This window comes from Melanerpes formicivorus, unplaced genomic scaffold (assembly GCF_026170545.1).
Source record: "Melanerpes formicivorus ecotype bairdi unplaced genomic scaffold, bMelFor1.0.p_v2 SCAF_10, whole genome shotgun sequence".
Lineage (NCBI taxonomy): Eukaryota > Metazoa > Chordata > Aves > Piciformes > Picidae > Melanerpes > Melanerpes formicivorus.
In genome coordinates, this window is record NW_027142362.1 from 13,355,750 (window position 1) to 13,375,605 (window position 19,856).

General features: G+C 44.0%; 2 protein-coding genes across 14 annotated transcripts in view; one reads left to right on the forward strand and one right to left on the reverse strand.

The window, feature by feature from the left end:
* LOC137443796 (uncharacterized) overlaps window positions 1-1,569 on the forward strand; it is a 113,693-nt gene extending 112,124 nt beyond the window's left edge. Inside the window, exon 8 of the mRNA XM_068143810.1 lies at window positions 1,152-1,569. Within this exon, the coding sequence (XP_067999911.1) occupies window positions 1,152-1,261 (110 nt within the window). The 3' untranslated portion in view covers window positions 1,262-1,569. The remainder of the gene's footprint in view (window positions 1-1,151) is intronic.
* The window catches only part of SEMA6D (semaphorin 6D), a 150,235-nt gene that overhangs the window by 18,417 nt on the left and 111,962 nt on the right, over window positions 1-19,856 (reverse strand). For 9 of the 13 annotated variants that reach the window (XM_068143802.1, XM_068143798.1, XM_068143800.1 and 6 more), the window contains exon 1: window positions 13,558-13,634. The exons of 1 other annotated variant lie outside the window; for it this stretch is intronic. The gene's annotated coding sequence lies outside the window, so the exon portion shown is untranslated. Of the gene's footprint in view, window positions 1-13,414; window positions 13,537-13,557; window positions 13,654-14,607; window positions 14,871-19,856 lie in introns of those variants that run through there. 3 more of the 13 variants (XM_068143794.1, XM_068143804.1, XM_068143803.1) reach the window with 3 other exon arrangements.

Here is a 19,856-nt window from a genome sequence, read left to right on the forward strand (position 1 = left end):
AATTGGCCAGTGTCACCCCAGTGGAAAAGCCAGATCTTCTGGCCATTGGGTCTATGCCATAACTAGTTGTGTCTGCAAATACAAAGAAAGAGAGGTTTAAATGTTAACTGGTGGCACAAATCCATATCACTAAGGAGGACAGCAGCCTGACTGAACCAGGCCTCAGGGTGAGTGCTGTTGGTCAAGTGATAGGCAGTTGTCCCAAGTAATAAACTGGCTCTTTGTGGTTGGCACCTTTCAATCTCAGATATGAATCACATTCTTCAATTGCTGATTGGGGGAATCCAGGGCAGCAGGATATAATTTCTGTGAAAATATGAGCCCTCCTTCAAACAATCACACATGAAGGGGAGCAGGCTGCTGTTTCTTGCCCATTTATCTACTCCAGCCTTTGACAACGTGCTGGTGACACTCCATCAATCATCTTTCTGTGCACTGCCATGTAAAAGAGGAGAGGGGGAAGGGAAAGGGCATTCAGCCAGCTAGAGAGAAGCAACACACAAAATAGCTTCAATCCAGACTGATGCAATATCTTCTATTCACTAAAAATAAATAATTAACTATCTCCTTAACACAATAAATGCTTGTCAGAATGCTAAGCACAGATAGAATTGTGACATGGCAAATCCAGGCTGAAGTTCAAGACAGGTGAGAACAAAAGATAGATCCTGAAAGTTAGTTCACTTGAGAAGAATTTGGCAAGCTAAAGGTGAAAAGTTGCAGTAATAAAAGCTAAAAACCAGGCACACAGAATGAAAAGGCTTAGATGACTGTATCATCTTCCTCCTCCAGCAGACACGGGGCAAAAGCAGGCTGTTAGGTGAGATCAAGGACCTCCTCTCTGCTTGGAAGTACGCATTAACCATAATGTTGAGATGGGACAGGCAGGATTGATTAGTAATATGCTGAGCTTAAACAATTTATGTGATGTGGTTTCCTGCAACCCCAAGTGACTGGACTTCAACAGATCAGGAAATCCCTGTTGTCCTCTGTTCCTTCCTGCATGCAAATGGCTCCCTGAGGGCACTAATTAGTGCAAATGCACTAACTAGGACATTTCTGACATGGTATCTTCTGAAATTTTGAGTGTAAACCACATTAATAATGAGACAGAAGTTAAATGAAACAAAAAATCCTTTACTCATTCACAGATGCTCAACGAGCTTGGGGCCTACAGCTAAAACTTCAGTTTCCCTTACCAATGGAGAGTAAAGCAGATCCTGTGCAATGCTCAGCAGCTTCCACTCATCTCATCCTTTGAGACAGCTCCCTGGTGAGGGTGCGTGCCCTGACAGTGGCTACAGAGCACTGAGCAGTTGGCAACATCAGTGCTTTGAAGCTCTTCAACCAGAAGATGGCACAAAGAAGAAAGCCCTGTTGGCCAGGCTGGACCGAATCACAGATTTCACTTGCAACCAAATAAAAGTCATGTTAGTCCCTGAAAGGGAACTTACTTGTGTTTAGCACCCACCTCCCCTTTTACCTGGATGCAAAATAGTGTGAAAAGCTAAAAAATATTGTTTACTACAGCCCTGGGGATTATCTTCTGGCATACAACCAAAATCATAGCGGTCTACTAACTGCAGGTTAAAAGCTTCATGAAGCTCAGAATTTAAACCATGTTCTAAGAGGCATGCTGGCAGTGACTGCACTTTAGGGAGACAAGGATTCACAGGTAAATTCATTTGCTGATGATAACTGCTACCATGTGGGAGTACAACTTCTTGAGCCAGCTGCTGAGAAAACAGCTTACCAGAAAGGTGCTGGTGCAGGAGCTGCAGCTGCACTTCACTGTTACATAGAACAGGAAAGCAGATTGTTGCTGAGTTCCAGCTTGTCAAGCAGGTCAGGCTTTTCAGAAGTTAAAACGTTTAGAAGAAAACATATGAAGGTGGTAGAGGCCACCTTCAGTGCTGCTCTAGACCTGTTGTAGAAACACATGCATTGGCAGCCATGGATGCACCAAAATGCTCACTCACAACAGCACCTTATCCCAGCTGGGCACGGAACAAAATAACCCTAGAACAGAGACACACACTGGGGGAACCAGGCCAAAGTGTGCTTTGGTAATCAAAACATGACAGTGCAGCATTTTTTTTCTAGTATCCAAGCCAAAATATAAGATCAGCATGGCCCAGGGCCTCATGGCTTGAACTCTAGAAAGGGAACAAACAATTCTTTGTCCTCCCTTTATTTTTTGGGTTTGGTGCCTTTTTCTGCGTCTCAAGGAGCGAAATAGGTATAATGAGTAACACTGGCTTACGAGCCAGAAAACATTCCACACAGAATACAGTGCTTGCCTTAAAAACCTGTATCAGTATCTATTATATGAGAAGCAAGGGATTAGATTCCCATTTTAGGTTCCATCTATACTTTAGTTTTCCAATTATGCAATTCTTTATAGTGTGATTAAGTCTTCCCCAAACCAGGGTACAAGCCAACATCAATGTAAGTGTGATTTTCTTGCTATTTTTCCCCCCAAAGGGCATTTCACTATAAATGTGTTCCTTCTAATGAAGGCAGGCTCCACAAAGGCTCCTGAAGGCAATGCCTGACACAGGGTTTACTGTACATTGAAGTCTCAGAGATTGTTTGTGATGTGGCAAATCCACATTGTGAAGTTTGGTGACAGATTGTTTCAGCTAAGTATCAAATGACACAGGAAAACATTTGTGGTTATTATAAAAGTACTTAAGTCTTGTTGTCCCTTTTAAGAACTTACAGCATGTTAGAGTTAATGGGTATGAAAAACTGTCCTGTTTCTGTCCTATAAAGGTACACTCAAATTTAAACCTGCACCATGCAGCCATCCTTACTTTCTATAACCCTAACATCTGCAGCTCTGAAGAAAAAAATTAGGATAGTTGGAGCTCTGATACTAATTGAGTGTGAAAACGCAAATAACAGGTCTGTTATTTTTAAGATAATGCTTGGCTTCTTTTAAGGATTCTGCATTAACACCTCTTGATCTGTGCCAAGGTAAAAAAAGATAGTTTAATATTAAAGTGATGAAACCCTAGCACTGAGTATCACAGCTTTCATCTTAATTGGTTTATGGCACTGCTAGTTACACTTCAGTTGTTTGCAGGCTTCTAGCGTCACAGAAAGCGCACCCCTCTTGCTCTAGAATGAGCTGACAGGATGCCTGCAAAATGGATAGGATGGCTTTTAATGATGCAAGTGTTTAGTGGTTGATTAGATGCACTTTGAGGTCTAAATTCTCCTGTGATCAAAAATTTACTTGAACATGAAGTTGTTTCAGCAGGAAAGGAAATGCTGAGCAAACGGTAAGTGATCACTTCAATTATGCTTATTTTAAGGTAATTTTTGAGAGTGAATGTTAACTACCTTCCCTTACTGGGGTGAATCAAAAGTCCTCCAGCTAAACCCAACCTTTGATATCACTGGCATCTATGGTCAAATCTGTTCTGGTTTACAAGGCTCCTGCAGGATATGCTCCCCTTGAACGTTTGCCAGGGTAGAGCTGTCGGGTGATAAAGCACAAAAGTACTTTTAACTTAAGCAATGCTCTGGATTCACCATTTTAGTAGGCCTGCACTTTATTAATTCAAACTGCTCATGCCCAGCTGAGACTGCCCTAGGAAATGCTAAATGTATTAGTGAAAGTGTCCAAGGACTGGCACAGAGAAGATCCAAAGCAGGGATGTTCAGGCTTTGTTCTATACTCTCAGCCCTGATCTCCATTCACTCCTGGCCATGGGCTGCACTGATAGCATGAGCCCTGACCTCAACCCAAGGAAAGCAATGCCACGCTGCTGGGTGAAGATGGGGCTCCTTGGGGGAACTCCTGAGAGCCTTTGGCTCAAGGCTGTGCCAGAGCTGTCTGGTCCTTTCCAAGAGTGAATTTTTTCATCTGAAATACATTTATCCTGAAAACTAGAGAGAACTATTAAACTACAATGGTGAAGATATCTAATTACTTACACCAGTACATACAGGATATAGGTTTGGAAGCAACCAAGCAGTCCCCTCAGCCCCATTCTACAGCCTAAAACCTAGACCAAAGTGTTACTTTTTCCTTCCTCTTGGAGGGCTGGCTACAAATGTGAGTGAGCACCATAAGCAAAGTAAGTTAAGCGTTCTTCCTGCAAGTCTACAGTACATGATTTACATAGCAAAACTGCCACTCATTTCAGCATGATTAGGCATCATCTGATAAGGCAGCTTTGGGACAGGTATAAACTAGAATTTGCAGGTGAGGACATAATGAAGGTCTCAGGCACAACTTGCACAAGCCCAGCTGACGCCACAGCCTTCAGGAAGCTGCAGGCAGCACCCCTGGGTCTCCTGTCTGCAAGCCCTGCCATCTCCCAGCAGTATAGAAAGCAGCCTTCCCCAGAAGCAGTGCTCCAGCCCTGATCCCTGTGATAAACGCTGCCCACTTCTGACCTGGCTGGAGCCCAGGGTTTACCTACAGGATGAAGTGAACAGGATGTTTTGAAATGGGAGGGAGGTTTGGGGAAAAGAATATGCCCCAACAAGCAAGACAGCTGAAGAAAAAGCAGGATTTGCACTGTGGAGAGGGCACATCTGCTGTTCAACAGGCTGCGCCCCAGACAATGTTGCTGTCAACCTCACTCCAGAAAGCATTGCTTCTTCCCACCCACTGCTCTCCTCTGCTATAAACATCCCTCCAGCATCTCAGCGCCGTGCCTTGCTGGAGCATGGGGCTTGCTGGCTTGAGCTGCTGCTGCTGGGGAAAAGGCTGACGCATGCCACAGCTCTTACTTCAAAGAGAAAGTAAATGGCTGCTGGAAAATGCGAGGGGAGAGACAGGAGAGGACTATCAACTGGCTAAGAAAGACATCAGAGCATCTTGTGTACTGTGCTAGTATTGTCAGTATGCCATTCTTGGAGCTAAAATGGTCAGCTAGCTTTGCCCACGGGAATGCTGCCTATAGAGACTGGGGAACAATATGTTTTTAACTAGTCTTGGGTTTTTCTGCGGGGACAAATCTGGTAGCTGGCCACCCAGATACTATTTGTATATGCAAAGCATGTGCTCTGCCACCTTCCTGGGCACAATCAGTTACATATACAAAATGCAGACATGAAAAACCTGGAGGAAGCCTGATCTCCAAGGTAATGATTGTTATTATCTTGTTAAGCATTAAAGATTAACTACACCAGTAAAAGGACGTGTTATAAAATGTCATTCCCAGGCTGGTAAGTAAATGGAGAGTTCTGCAGGGTTTGTTTGGTGGTTGTGTTGTTGTTGTTGTTTGTTTTCTTTCCTTTTCTGTTTGTTTGGTTTAGGTTTTTTTTCTCTCTCCCCCCCTCCCCCCAGGCTATCCAGCATTTGGAATAATTGTTTAAAAGGCTGCTTTTATTTACCATAACACCAAAATGCAGACACTTGCCACATGACCGCTCATATTTTCATGTGAGATGTCGTGCAGAAACACATGGAAATCTGGTGAAGGCAAACCAATTTTAGAACATGTTCCGAGCAATTGTTTTGCAGCACTGCCCTACAGTATGAAGTCTCTTACATTTCTTAAATTGCCTAATCAAATGCAGACTCTGTTCCAGTCACGCTAAATTTTCACATAATGGCAGAAAAACACTTCTTCCGAGCCTAGCACTGAACAGTTGGATCACATTATTACATTTGCTGCTTTTGTAGTCTTTGTAGCATGCATTTGTAAATGTATGTACATACATATTGACAGGGGAGAAAGGGGACAGTGGTGCTCACGCTGTGGGACCCTGGCAAGAGTCAGAGGGGCAGAGATACATCTTAAGAGAGGTGCCTGTGCTAAGGGTCTGCTGAGAGCATCCAGCTTATCAAGAGCACAGAGGGGTAATGCTAAAAAAAAAGAATTTATTTGTATTCATTTAAAAATCAGATCTATTAGTTCAGGATTGGATCCAGCTGATTTCCTGCCCTACAGCCTGATGAAGTTACTAAACCAATATAAAGGCAGTTAGGTAAAACGATACACACACTGTTGCCAGTTTGCGGCTGGAGGCAGGATCGGTGCAATGTGCAGCCATGGTGTGGTAGTTTTAGGCTATGCCTTTAAAAAATTTTCACAGATCTTGAACAGAAAGTAGTAAAATATAAATAAATTACTATTGGGTGTAAAAAGGAGAATAAAGATAGTTCTAAACAATCCCACTGGAAGAGAATAAGGGACTTAACACTAGTTGTACCAAAACAATCTCTCTCTTCTTCCTTTGTCAGGCTGGCAGATACTAACTTGCTTCTGCTTGACCTTGACTGCACTGCTTTTGTTGTGACTGGTATTAACTTCTCTGCTTCTGTCTCTTGTCCCTTTTGTACAGCTGGGTAAGGGCAGGGGCAGGAAGAGAGAAGCTAGTAGCTTCCCCTGGTCCTTGGCCAGGAGGAGTTATTGTGCTGTTCATTCATTGGAAATGTCTGTAAATATTGTATATTTGTACACATTCATTGCATTTCATTGCAGATTGTAGTATTTTCTTGTAAATGCAGCTTGGTTTTTGCTTCCAACTGAGCTGGTCTGGCAAATTTAATTTTGGGGGGAAAATTTCAACCCACCTGCCCTGGCTGCCAAGCGTGGGCACATCCCTGTGCTGCATCACATCAGTTTGGGGAATTCTTGCATCACACAACAGCTTCCCACAGGCCTACACTCAGCAGTTGTTTGGAACAGGACACAGCTGTACTGGGCACCAGCTCTCCCTCTCCTCTGTCTTTTACTTGGGCTGCATCACCCCATGGTAACACTCAGCCTGGAAGGCAGGGAAGCATTTGCCTCATACCGCTTCGGCATTTTGACTAGCGAGCCACAGAATTGCCATGGATCACACCTTTAAAAGTAAATAGATTCTAATCAGTAACACATGGACTGCAAGTGCTTGAGTGAGGGTCACAAGGAAAGCTGTGACAAATTAGGGAATGAGACTCGGAGCTTTAAAGCCTTACACTACAGCCTGTCCCATTCTCTCCTCCATATCGGGTCTCCTGAGCTCCCCAATACAATAGCAATGTTTCCCTAAATCCTTGCCTTATCACTAGTAATATTGGGCCAGTGTAAGAATGCAAATAATCATTATCTGGCCCACACACTATATAGGTCTGCAGGTCTATTTTTCTTCTACAGCTGCACCAAATACATTTAGGTTTGTGTTGGCACAGTTTGCCACATAAGGCCACTGTTCAATCACAAGTGGTGCTTGTTAAGTCTTTGGCAAGGATGAAAACCTGATGCTTTAGGGGGAGGAAAAGCCATAATCCACTCACAGTAAAACCTGTACAGTGGTATAAAAAAAAATAAAAATACTTTCTATCCATACCCTTGCAGGGAATCAGATTAATCCCCAAAGCATGAGATTTGATTATTTCTGTCCAAGGTTATCATTTAGGGAAAAACCTACATAATGCTAAAAATAGCCACACAGCATTTACTTTATGAAGAAAATACAATTTACTGAGCAAACCCCAATTACTGGCTTTTTACCATTAATTTTTCATAAACACGTGCTGGGTTAAAGAAACTGTCATGGAGAGAAGTAGTTTGCAAATTGAAAGAAACCATTCAACTCTGCAAGATTATCCACCCCCCCACCCCCCCCCTTATTACTCCTTTTATGAGACACCTGGGGACATTGTTCACACACTGTTGACAGCTTTCACACCACTGCTTTTCCTCCATTGTCCATACCCTTCTCTTCAGTACTTGCCTCCAGGTGGCAATACACAAAAGAGCTACACTTGCAAGAGGTGCCAGTGCTGGCCCTTGGACAACTGTTGGAAAGCCAGAAGGCCTCTCCTGCTTGCATCTTGGTTGGTTCAAACTGCTTTCCCAGGGTGCTGAGCCTCCCTGACCCAACAGGCAGAACCCCAGTATTTAACACCTGGGTGCTGCACTACTCAGGGAGTATGTGAGCTGCTTACAACCCTTCCTTGTTTTTAAATACCATTACACTCACAGGCAGAGTCACAGCTCCCTTGCTAACACTGGGCTACATTCAAACACAATTTTAATAGGGTAGCCTTAACTATACACTGAGGTGGCTTTTATAAGTTAAATACAGAGTTTTCTTCTCCGTAGTTTCCCCAAAATTGGTGGCACAGCCCAACAGGACACATGTAAGTATGCAACATAGGAAAAGGGTACCCAAGTGGAGGGATAAATGAACAAAGGCTTCAAATAAGTGTGAGAATTTTCTTTTGACCTCAAAGTTCATCTGTCATGATAGACATACACAGAAATAGCAGCAACACTTTCTGTTGGTGCTGTAGCTGCTGCAGTGTCCATCCTCCACCAGCACCCATAAACATGACCGGGAAGCAAGGCAGCAACACTTGAGGGAAATACTTTTTGATTCATGCCAAAATAAAGCTCTGAGGTATGTCCTACTCAGTGGAGGTGTGAGCTAGTATTTTACTGCTGTTTGGGAAAGCAGCAACACAGCTGTCATGACCGTTTGGCACAAGAAAGATGAACTGTGTGTCTCATGTTAAAAAAAGCCTATTATTGCAATAATAGCTGAGCTGAGTGACCAACTGATCATCTCTCATCTTTTCTGAGATTTCACTCCCACCTCTGGTGGGCAGCCAGTCTGTGATGCTGATCCCCACTGCTCCTTCATTACCTTTCCAGACAAGTACCTCTGTGTTTGCTTCCCATTGTATCTCATGAACTTGAAGAGCCCCCCAGCATGCACCTGCCAATTAACTCCTCATTCTCATCCCAAGCCCTCTTCAAAGCTGTTCTTTGCCTCTGATGCCTATAAGCATGCGTGCCCCCTTTCCCCAACACACGCAGCTCAGCTATGTTTAGGCAGCTTGTGTGCTAACATGGCTACTGAATATGCAGGCCACTACCTGACTGTACCCATCTGCCATCTCTTCTCTTAAACCATCCACTGTTGGGAACAGGATCCACACTTTTTATTCTGTGTTTATCCAGAGCCCATTGATTTAGAAACCTTGGCTGCAATTTGGCTGTTAGATGCAATGGTTAAAAAACCCAACCAAACAGAAAAAAACCAACAGCAACAACAAATCTTTTTGCAAGAAGAGTATCTGTGTGCAAATACGACCTCTGTAATGTTACCAAGGTCAGGCAGACCAAGGCCAATCTGCTGTGTGAGAATATAAATCAAAGCTGTCCAGAGGCTGATTTCATTTACAAGGTTTGCAGCCACACTGGACAGAACAAATGTCCCTTGCTTATTTGAGCTCCTTGCTCCTCCTCTTCCACTGCTAATTCTTTGCTCCTCCACTTCCACCCAGCCCCTCCCCACTCGGTAACACCTCTTGACCTCCTTTGCAAGAGTTCTCTTCTAGCAAGAAAGCCGTGGCTCACACAGGACAGATAGTCATGCTAGGCTGTTTCTTAAAATGATGTAAAAAATTCTCAACAAGTAAAATTAGGACAGAGCCACAAGTGCATTCATTCTCCTGCTGGTCACCTGCCATTCACAGCACACATCAGAATTAAACAATAAATCCTACAACAACTTCTTTCCTATTGCATTCATAGATCTGCAAAACAAACCAAGGAAAGCATCTGTAGCAAGTATTAGAGTCTGGGCACAGATCCTGCTAAATCACATGGTTTCCGTTGTGGAGCTAAAAAGGCTTCTACAAGAATGTGTGAAATACACAGCAGAAAGTCTCCATTTCTTTCTGTGCTCTTTGGCAGTTGGCGTGGCTAAGACAAAGTGGCAAGTTCTGTTTCTTTAGCTGGTGGCTTTCAAAGCACACCCCCATCTGCAAATCCAAACAGCACAGGATTCAGCTCTTCGCAAGCTTCCTCTTGAGTAAGTATGGAGTTAATGTAATCCCACTCCAGACAACAGGTTGCAGTCTTTAGACAGAGCCTTGAAGAGAGACTCCAGCCGCTGCCTCACTCCTCAAGCCATTTTGTAGCCTTTCTGCAGGTGTGCCCACCAAGGTGCAGCAGGGTTGGACAGGGGTGCCAAAAGCAAAGAAACTTCATGTTCTGGATGTTAACTTTAGTTACCATATCCAGACAATGCTGCCAGTGGTGTGGAAGAAAAAATTGCTGTAGCCAGCTGTGCTGTTCACAGTTGGATGGTTTCTGTGCAGCTCCGAATGGTTATGGAGCCAGTAGCCTGTTGTGGCCAAGGACAGGATGATGGATGGTCTACACACACTGTCCAAGCAGAGAGAATGGCAGAAGTTCACTTCAGGGTTGTTAAAATGCTAATCTGGGTTAGTTAACAAAAGCTGAACAGAATAGAAAAGTTAGGGAAATGAAGACTACTCATACATTATATATGTGCATTGCAGAATTGATCCCTGTGGTTAATGCAAACATTTACCATTGGAAGTGGGACATTTCAACAGTGTTCCTGTTTGAATAAATTGAATCAGCTTCTGATATTAGCTGTACTGCAATCACTGTCAAGCCACGACAAGGGAAAGTGGGCTACAGGCAGACACCACAGAGAGCTCTGGAAAACAGCAACGGAAGGGCAGTAACACGATTTTCACCGCGCACCTCTTCTATGTGACATGGGAACAAATCAGAACCCACTTTCTTTTGAACTCGAGGCTGGCAGCTATTCACAGAAGAAGTAACAACTTAATAAAATGGCTTAGATGGATTTTAACGGTAACTGCAACGCTTATCTGATGCGCAAGAAAAGAGATCATCTGTTCTAACAGCAGTTTTGACGAAAGCAACATTTGAACTGTTTTAATTACATACAGAGCTGCTAAGACTGAAAATAACTTGTACTACCCAATTCAAGTAATATGCCTTCCATCTTCTTTTAATTACTCATGGAGCAAATTATTACTTTATCCAACGCAAAGACATCTGACTTTTTTCAAGCTGGAATTATATGTATATTTAACACACGGCTATGTAATCAAACATCTCTTCTGCTCCGTACATACAGCAAATACACAAGTGTGTTCCTTGAAAAATATCAGAGATTGCAACATAAGCAAGCTCAACAGAAGCTTATGGGAGCACAGAAGCTGGTGGTGTAATTGTTTTCCTTTGCTTTGTAAAGAAAGCCTAGAACTGAAGCAGTCTGTCATGTCACTTGTACGACACTTGATGGAAAGTGACCATATTCACATATGAGCTCCACTTGACTTCAGATTACAAATCTCTTGTTTTTCAAAAGGAAGCACAACCAAAGCATTTCAACATTTCTATACAGGTTCCTTCTAACTAACTGGGCTTCACCTGATATCAGGGGATGCTGAATCCTGTGTTAAGGGCAATGTTTTTAAAAGACTTTAAAGCCCATAGAAACCAAGAGCTGCAATCTGCTTGTGGCCAACTGTAGTAAGACCAGAAGACACGCTATTACAAATGGCTAATACACACTTTGAAGTCAGCTTGTAGGATACAGTTCTCTTTACCTTGACCTATCTTCTGTGACAGCACTGATCAGATCAAAGATCGATGTAGTCAGAATTAACTGTATATACAATTAAGCATTCTATCTACAAGCGTGCCCTTCCTAAGTCTACGTCAAAGTCACAGTGGCTCCAAGGGCTAAAGTATCTGCTCCAACAGTCGGCTCAGATCACCCACACAAAGGAGGCTGATGGTCCAGCTCAACGGGCATGAGAGGCTAGGGGAAAAAGCCCGCAGCTGTACAGCTGGTTTATGGAGCTTTGACAGGGCCATCACTGTATTCGTGGCACACACTCATGCATCACACAGAGCACATTTAGAAAATGATGTTATCTTTGTTGCATCTCTACTCTAAACGAGAACAGGTAGTGACAGACGGCAGGATGTGAGTGAGGTAGCTGTTCACTGTATCTAAAGGTGCAGATGAAACTGGAAGCCAGTTAAATAAACCGACCTAGACCCTCTGGGTTATACTTTTTTGGCTGCCCTTTTGAAAACAAATCTGAGCTACATAATTCAGAATGCTAATAAATTCTTACTACAAACTTTTTCTTCCTGCTTTTAAAACAACTGAGCTTTATATTACTTAATATAAAAAGCATTAAAGTTCATGATTACACAGAAAAGAAAACAAAGCACTCAGATGACAATTTGTATTTATCTAAGCCAGATTAAATGTTTATACAGTATCTGCCACCACAACAAAATATGCCTCTCACTTACTACATTAAGCATGATTACGTACAGCTTAATTTACTGAATAGTAACTGAAGTAGACTTTAGAGGTGCATAGGATTTTACAGTGTGAATAAAGCAGGAAAAACGTCTATTCTTTTCTGCCACAAAAGTGATTGCAAAGCTTTACAATGAGCTTCCTGTTGGACTCAGGAAAAGGAGACAACCTCAGAAAATTCTCTGTGAAAGTATTTGTATGTGAGAGGAGTAGACTAGCAGTAAAAGCCTCCAAGACAGTAGGAAGCTCTTCCTTCAAGTAATATTTTAGTGAATTAGTCCTTCCTTAACAATGTTTATTAACAACTCAGAATACATAGCTATCCCAATAAAGATACATGCTTTTCCCAACAGGAAATAACCAGGGGGGAAAAAAGCCACACATTTGCAGAGCAATGAACAGCATTTTGGAGGAAGTTTGCTGTAATTCCTGCACATTACGTGTGAAGCGTGTGTGTGTGTACATGGACAAGCTACAATACCATCTGTGCAGCAAGTGCCACATATGTGAGCACTGTGAGCCATCATTGCTGCTACGCTCAGAAGTAAATGTATTCCAAGCCACACACACATACAAATTACTTTACAGAGGGCTGAATTTTGCTCAAATTACTCACAGGCTAACACCTGTAATACAGACACAACCTCCACCAGAACTAAGAAACAACTCAAAGATTGGCACAGACTCCATAATCTAAGGCTAGCTGCATTCATGCTAACAAGTGGGTTATCCGCTGGAACTACAATATTTGCAACACGTCAACCTAAAGCACACTTAAACGCGTTTTTCAGCTCACAAGACAAAACACAATGGCAATCACAAAAAACCCAGCACAACCTCACAGCCCTTTAAATGACAGGCGAAAGATCCACCTAGAAATCTCTCTCTGACCTTTTATTTCCATCCTGCCTTATAAATAATAAAGAAGACTTTAAACCCTTTCTAATTACTCCCTGAAAGCAGCTGTGTCGGTTTCTGCAGTGCTGTAACTCCCCCCCTTCCCCTCCCCCCCACCTCCGCAAAGCAAAAAAAACCCCAAACTTTCTCGGCTCTACACCTGAGCATCTACACCTGAGCAGAGCTTTGTTTTCACCAGAAGGCGAAGAGGACGGAGTGGAGCTATCCTCGCCTCTGCGTGGGCATAATTCACAACCGACTCCACTATTTGTTTCTATCCATAATTGATGGGGAGCTTGAAACACAGCTCCCTCTGCCTCCCAGCGCCCGGCTCCTGCCGGGGAGCCCGTAAATCACACCTCGCCGGGCGCCGGCACTGCCGAGCCCCCGCGACGGGGCCGGCTCAGCCCCCGATCCAGCACCAACTCACCCTGAGCGCCCCGGGGCGATTTCGCTGGGGACAAAACCAAGAGCTCCGCTGCAGCTCCCCCCACTCCGGCCAGCGCCGGCTTCCGCGGGGATCGCCCGCTCCGCTCGGCAGCGCCGCCGCGCACCCGCCGCCGCCCCGCGTACCTGCCACCGCGCCGCTGCCCACGGCCGCCGCCCGCCGGCGGGGCCACCTCCACCGCCCGCCGTCCCCTGCCGGGCGCCCCATCCCGGCGTTGCGCTCGCTCCTCAGCCAGCACGGGGCGGCGCGCCCCGCAGAGCCCACCCCTCCCACCGCCCCTTCTCTCCACTCTCCTCCCTTTCATGCGCTGGTCTCGCCCGCCCCTCGTCGTCCCAACGCTCCCGGCCGCGCTCCGCCCGCCGCCTCTGCGTAACCACCGCGCCCGCGGTAGCACCCGGCCCGCGCCCCGCCGCTAACTTTATGGCCCCTCCTGCCGTCGCCCGCTCGGCCAACGCCGCGGCTCTTACCGCACCCGGCAGCAGAGCTTTGCGCCGCGCCATGGCGGGTGGAGGCGGCTTCCCCCAGTCCGTCATCCGCCCTCCGCCCCGCGGGCAGCGCTGGACGCGGTCCCGCTCCCGCCGCCACGACCCACCGAGCGGCCTTGGCCGCGGCGACATGCGCGGAGCTCCGGCAAACTTCGCTTGTAGTTTCACCCCTCCCAAAGCCCCCCTCAGTAAAGCCGCTCCTCGCCTCCAGCCCCGCGTTCGTCCCGCCGCCGCGGAGGTGAGCAGCTGCGGGGAGTCACCAGAGCGCGTTTGGTTCATCGCTCGCGCTGCCTTCGCCTCTCAGTACAGACATTTTCATTTCTACTGGGACAGAAAAAGTCATTGCGAGCAATGCAATTTTGCGGGCTAATGACACTCGAATTTTGCAGAAGAATATTGGGGGGGGGGGGGGGGGGGGGGGGGGGAGAGAGGCAGGGGAGAGGGGAGCCGTGTGGGGGGTGTCCTTGAAATGACATCTTTTCAAGTGCCTGTCCAAAATCCCCTCATATTCCAGAAACAAAGGATTTAATCCCAGAAATGAAGTCCAGGAAATAGCTGTCACTAATTCATTTTTCTTCACATGAAAGACAAATTAATTAAGGCTTAAAGTGCCACAAAATATTTTGGACGCCCCTGTGAGAGGGGAAAAAAAAAAAAAAAGATGAAAAAATAAAAAAAAAGATTACTCACCAAACTGTATCATCTGTGCTTGTTTTTTATGGGAAATCAGAAACGTTCTGAGTACAAATAATTTAGAGGTTTTTGCTGGGGAAACATCTCTGCCATTCACATGCAATTCCCAAATTCCTGCCCCTCAGCTCCTCATTGCCTCCAGAGCAAGTTATCGGGCAGGTTGCTCCCCAGAGTGCTCCTGCCCCTCTCGAAGCCAGGCACTTGATAATCCCAGGCGGTATTTTGGGCTGATCCTGCAGGGTTTTACGCACACACCGCTCACAGTGGGAGCATTGCCTCTTGAGAACTGATTCATCTAAGCAAGGGCGCCAGGATTTGGCCCATAGTAAATTCTCTTTAGAGATGGTGCCAACAAAATCTCTCAGCCATGGGAATAGGACGTTTTTGGCAACTCGGTCCCTTGGCTGGCTCTCTCTGATGTTTCCTAGTGGTGACAGGCTAAAGGCGAGATCATTATGGGCTTCCTCACTGCAAACACAGCACGACTATGTTGCGCCCCAGGAGCTGCTGCTGATTAAAGGTGGAAGGACATTATTTTTCCTTTTTCAGGAACAGCCCTAATCCGAAAACCATCAAAATTTGCACAGTGCACGAAAAAGCTGTGATAGAGACTACTTGTTTGGTTAGGAATCAAATTGCAACCTGAGGACAAAAAAAGCTTAGAGTGCCTCAAAAAGAAGGATGCTGTTCACAGAAGAGCTCTGTGCCCTTTTCACCTGAAGTCAAAGACTCAGTGCAGAGCCACAGCCATGTGGGTATAGAGAGGGTGTGGGTACCTAGGTGCTAGCTACACGCACCAAGGCTTTACAAATGGGGGGTTTGCTTCTGGGATTTTTAAATGCCTGATGGTGATGACAGTCACAAAAAGTGCAGCTCTAGAAAAGCCATCTGTATTTTAATTCGATGTATCCTTTATGTGACTGACATACAGAAATTAGTGGTGCTGCTCTGTTACCCTACACCAGAGCCATGGGAAACATCGCATAGCCTGTGGCATCAGCTTGGGCTGTGGCTGCATATTCCCCTCTGCTCTGAGAGGGGCTGCTTGTGGGAAGGGATCTTTCTTCCCCACTGCATATTCCAGCACAAGCTGACTCAAGGCTTTTATATATTAAGATGAAAAATTAATATGGTTTAAATCTCCTTCTGCTTCAATTAGGCAGATGACACAATGTTGAGAATTGGATCACATTCCTGTAGGGCAGAGGGTTTCAGTTTGAAGTACAGGATTTGAGAGGATTTTGGTATAGCCAAGAGGAATATCTGTGTCTACACTTAAATGTGCTACTTTATTATAGTTTCAAAATTTGCTGCATGGCTAGAAACCACTTCATGTAAGGATTTAAAGTGTGTGCGCTTCCAGTATGTGTGCAGTGAGGGAATTACACAGCCACAGGTTTTAAAACACAAATAAATTCAGGCTCCTATTGATATGATAAACTATCAGTAACATGTGCTGTAAAGCTTCTTAAATCCTCATTGACACAACAGACCAGTGTTCTGTCGATAGTGTGCAGATTAATGGGGTATTGTCAGGCTGGTTTAGGCCTTAACTTTCATTTATCCTAAAACTTGTTCTTCATTGTAACTCTTAACCTTTGGATTCTGCCAACACATTTCTTGTCACAAATATACTAATGGAATTAAAAGAAACCTGGCTTTTAAATGTTAATTACCCTCAGAATGATTGATTTGTAAAAGAAACACATCAGCAGAATCTGAAAGTACAGAGGCATAATGAAATGGACTGAGTGTCAGTCCTAGAGCCAGGAATGCCTGAGGACCAGCTTTGGCTCTGAGGAGGCTGTCCCTGTGTATGATATGGTAAAGAAAGCACTTGCCTTATCTCCTAGGTATATCTTATGGATTATTTCTGTTGTTGAAAGGACTTTTCATCCTCCAAGTGTTTTACAGACGTAAGTGACACTTATTTGAAACAAATTTGAAAATGTAAGCAGAATACTCAAAATTTACATACAGATAAAGAATCCACCATCTGTTAAAACCACAAATCGAGTTTTTGCTTCATTAAAATACGGATAATACTAAACTAATATGTGTTTAAATCAGACATTTCATTCTGCTTGAATGCCTCCACTGGGTTTATAACCAAGGCTGAATTGATTTCAGCCAGCAGAAGCATTCACGAGGCTCACAAGTTCAGCCACGCTGTGATTTGGCAAAAAAGCACAAATGCACATGGTGCTGGGCAGTTTGCACATTTGGGAAACCACCTTCAAGGCATGGCTGCCCAGGAAAGTTTGCTCAAATGGCACATCCCTGGGAAGTACCAAGTGCTGAGGAAAATGGCTTGATGGTTTTCGCTCTGCCTGAGCCAGAGCGGAATCAGTGACTCAGCACACTAACGCACAGGTATGATGGCTTCTGAATGAAATGCAAAACTTACATTTTGAGGACATGTTCATTTAAGCTGTGTCATTTCCAATAAAAACAGTAAACATCAGTTACAGAAGGATGGTCAAATCACGGCAGTGCCAGGATGTGATGATGCTATATCCTAAGAATTACAGTATTTTGGCTAAATATTTTTCTCTTCCCTTCACTTTTTTTCCCCCCTCTGAAAACCACTGCATTTCACCAGTCCATACAGACATCTGCCCACAGCATGGCATTGTACAGAGGAACTGGTAGGTAACTTGATAGGGATCACATATGTAATTCTGTTGAAGTAGATGTGCACAGGATATTCACTGTCCTGCAATCTAAGTTGCAAAGTGTGGATGTCATCACTTACCTTGACTGTAATTAAGTTTGATAATAGAAGAGAATTTATTCATTATGAGTGCATAAAATTAGTTGGACAATTTAAGGTGCTATTCGATGAGTAATGCTCCCATAGCAGGGGTAAATATTAGTCTGCCTGATAATACTAATTTCTATTAACAACCTATGAAAGCTGTTTTTGTACAGCTCTGGTTTTATGTACCTTCATGCCTTCTCAGTATCTGGGGAGCCATTCCACAGGGCAGGGTGGGCACGTGTAGTATGTGAATAAATGTGAAACAATTTCCAAGGAAAACAGGCTTTTCGTCCCCATCGATTGGTGAAGAAATCTCTCCTTTGGATTTTTAATAACATAAATGTAGAAGATAGGAAGCTCAAACTATGATACTTCACAGCTCATCACCAGAACAGAGTTAAAGCCACATAAGCTGAAACTGATAGCTCATTACAGTATTCCAGTGTTAGCCTGCACAGTGCAGAATTGCGTGTATTCTAATGCTCACCTCTGTTAGATGGATGCTTACTCTTCCTGGCTTTAGCATCCAGTCTCTCTGAATCCTTACTGTAGTTATTGCCCTATTTGTCGCCACTTTTTCACCCCCATACCTTATGGTTTAGATCCCAGTAAGACGGGTCTTTAATCTGCTTGGAGTGCACTTAGATCTTATCTCCGTTCAATCACCCTAAACCTTGTTGCTTGGAGAAATGTAGGTGAAAATACCAGTGTTTGGCTGGCAAAGCAATAAAATTGAGCCAGCCATTTTCCTTCCTGGAGTCCTCAGCTTGTTGCAATATCAATGCAAGTCAGGAGTGAGACATTTCAGAGCATTGTTGCCCATGATTTACACCGATAGGCTTAAAACAGCAAATTGCTAATATAACAAGCCTGTGCTGTGGTGATACAGGCAAATAGTTGGTTATAAGTCAAGTCCTGTATAAAGAGTAGTAAGTTTAAGGGAAGACATCATCATTTTATCCCTGTAAACAGTATCCCATTCAGGTAGCACTTAAGTCTAGTTCTTTATAATGCTTAAAGGAAAGAAAATAATTTCCTCATATTTTCCAAATGACATGAAATCCCCCTTTGCACCTTTGTCAGTTACCAGAAATTTCTAGGAGGTGCTTTTAAGCGATTAGCATTTTGTAAAATATAGGAAGACACAAAACAGTTTCAACACTTTCTTTTATCATCTTCTTGAGTACTGTGTTGAGAGTTTTTAAAGTATTCCTGACTGTCAAAACTTCAATTTAATGTCATTGTTCTCTATTTTTTTTGTATCTTTCTAATGTGCCTCCTCACTTAGAGGGATGTGTAGGAATCTCGGGTTGTATGCCTGTCACTTGAAGGTGTAGTGATAATTTTTTTCTGTCTCTGATGGGCTGTGCATCTGAACTTGGCTCTGTATAGGATCAGCACGTGCATACACTTCCACTCTTGTCATTTGTCATTCTCCCTGGTAAGAAATGGGTTTGCACTGCTACTCCATGCCCACCCACAATCATCTGACATCAGTTTGCCTTGAGAAGCGTACCGAACACTACCTTTATATTGAATTTTAAAGTGATTAATAGCTGCTCTCAGTTCTTACTTAGGCAATACGCTGGCTCTCCAATTCCCTCATCTACCTCTGGAGAGGTAGAGGAGACGTGCCAATAATTAATAAAAATAATCAGAAAACAAATTTTTGTAATGCATTGGTGGCATACTGTGTGGGTCAGCCAGCGGGGCTCTTAGGGGATTCTGCACAGATGAACTTAGAGGTAGTGGAAGGCCAGAAAGTCCTCCTCTGCTGAGGCTGTGGGGGTGGCAGAGAGATGCCTGCATCAGCAAAGACACAGAAGACACAAGACACGATGTTTGTAATATGTTGTCCTGTGTATTTTACTACTTGAAATGTGCTTAGAGTGAAATCTGGATGACTGTATGTCAAAGCTAATAAAAGGGATCCAAGCAATAAACGTAATAGGGCACAGTCTTGCAAAACTGGTCTTTCCTGCCTGCAAGCTCCCCATCAGAGTTACCTTTGAAAAAACAGGCCACCAATTCTGACCATGGTGCTTTTCTGCAATGATCATAGCAATAGTAAAATGTGATTAATTCCTGGTCCTGGCAAAAGAATAATCTTGTAATTAAAATCCCAGAGAGGAACAGCTATACAGAAAGCTGAGAACAGAAAAGCCAAGCTGAAGGCATTGCCGTGGTGTCCTTTGGGGCCAGACACAAAAGTGGTGGGTGTTGCTAACTCCCCTCAGCACTTCAAATGCCCACAGGAATCACTCAAAGCAAGAAAACTTCATTTTCTTTATAACAATCAGCTTTTTAGTTAGATACATTACATCACCTGTCACTTGATGGGGAACTAATTTCAAACATCTAAGGTAATATCAACAAAATACTGTAATTAGGCTTAATGGCATACTTCCAAGATTAATGGGTGATCTTCCTCACAGCCCACAATTTAGATTTCCAGAATTTCATTTGTCATGTTGCTGCTCAGTAC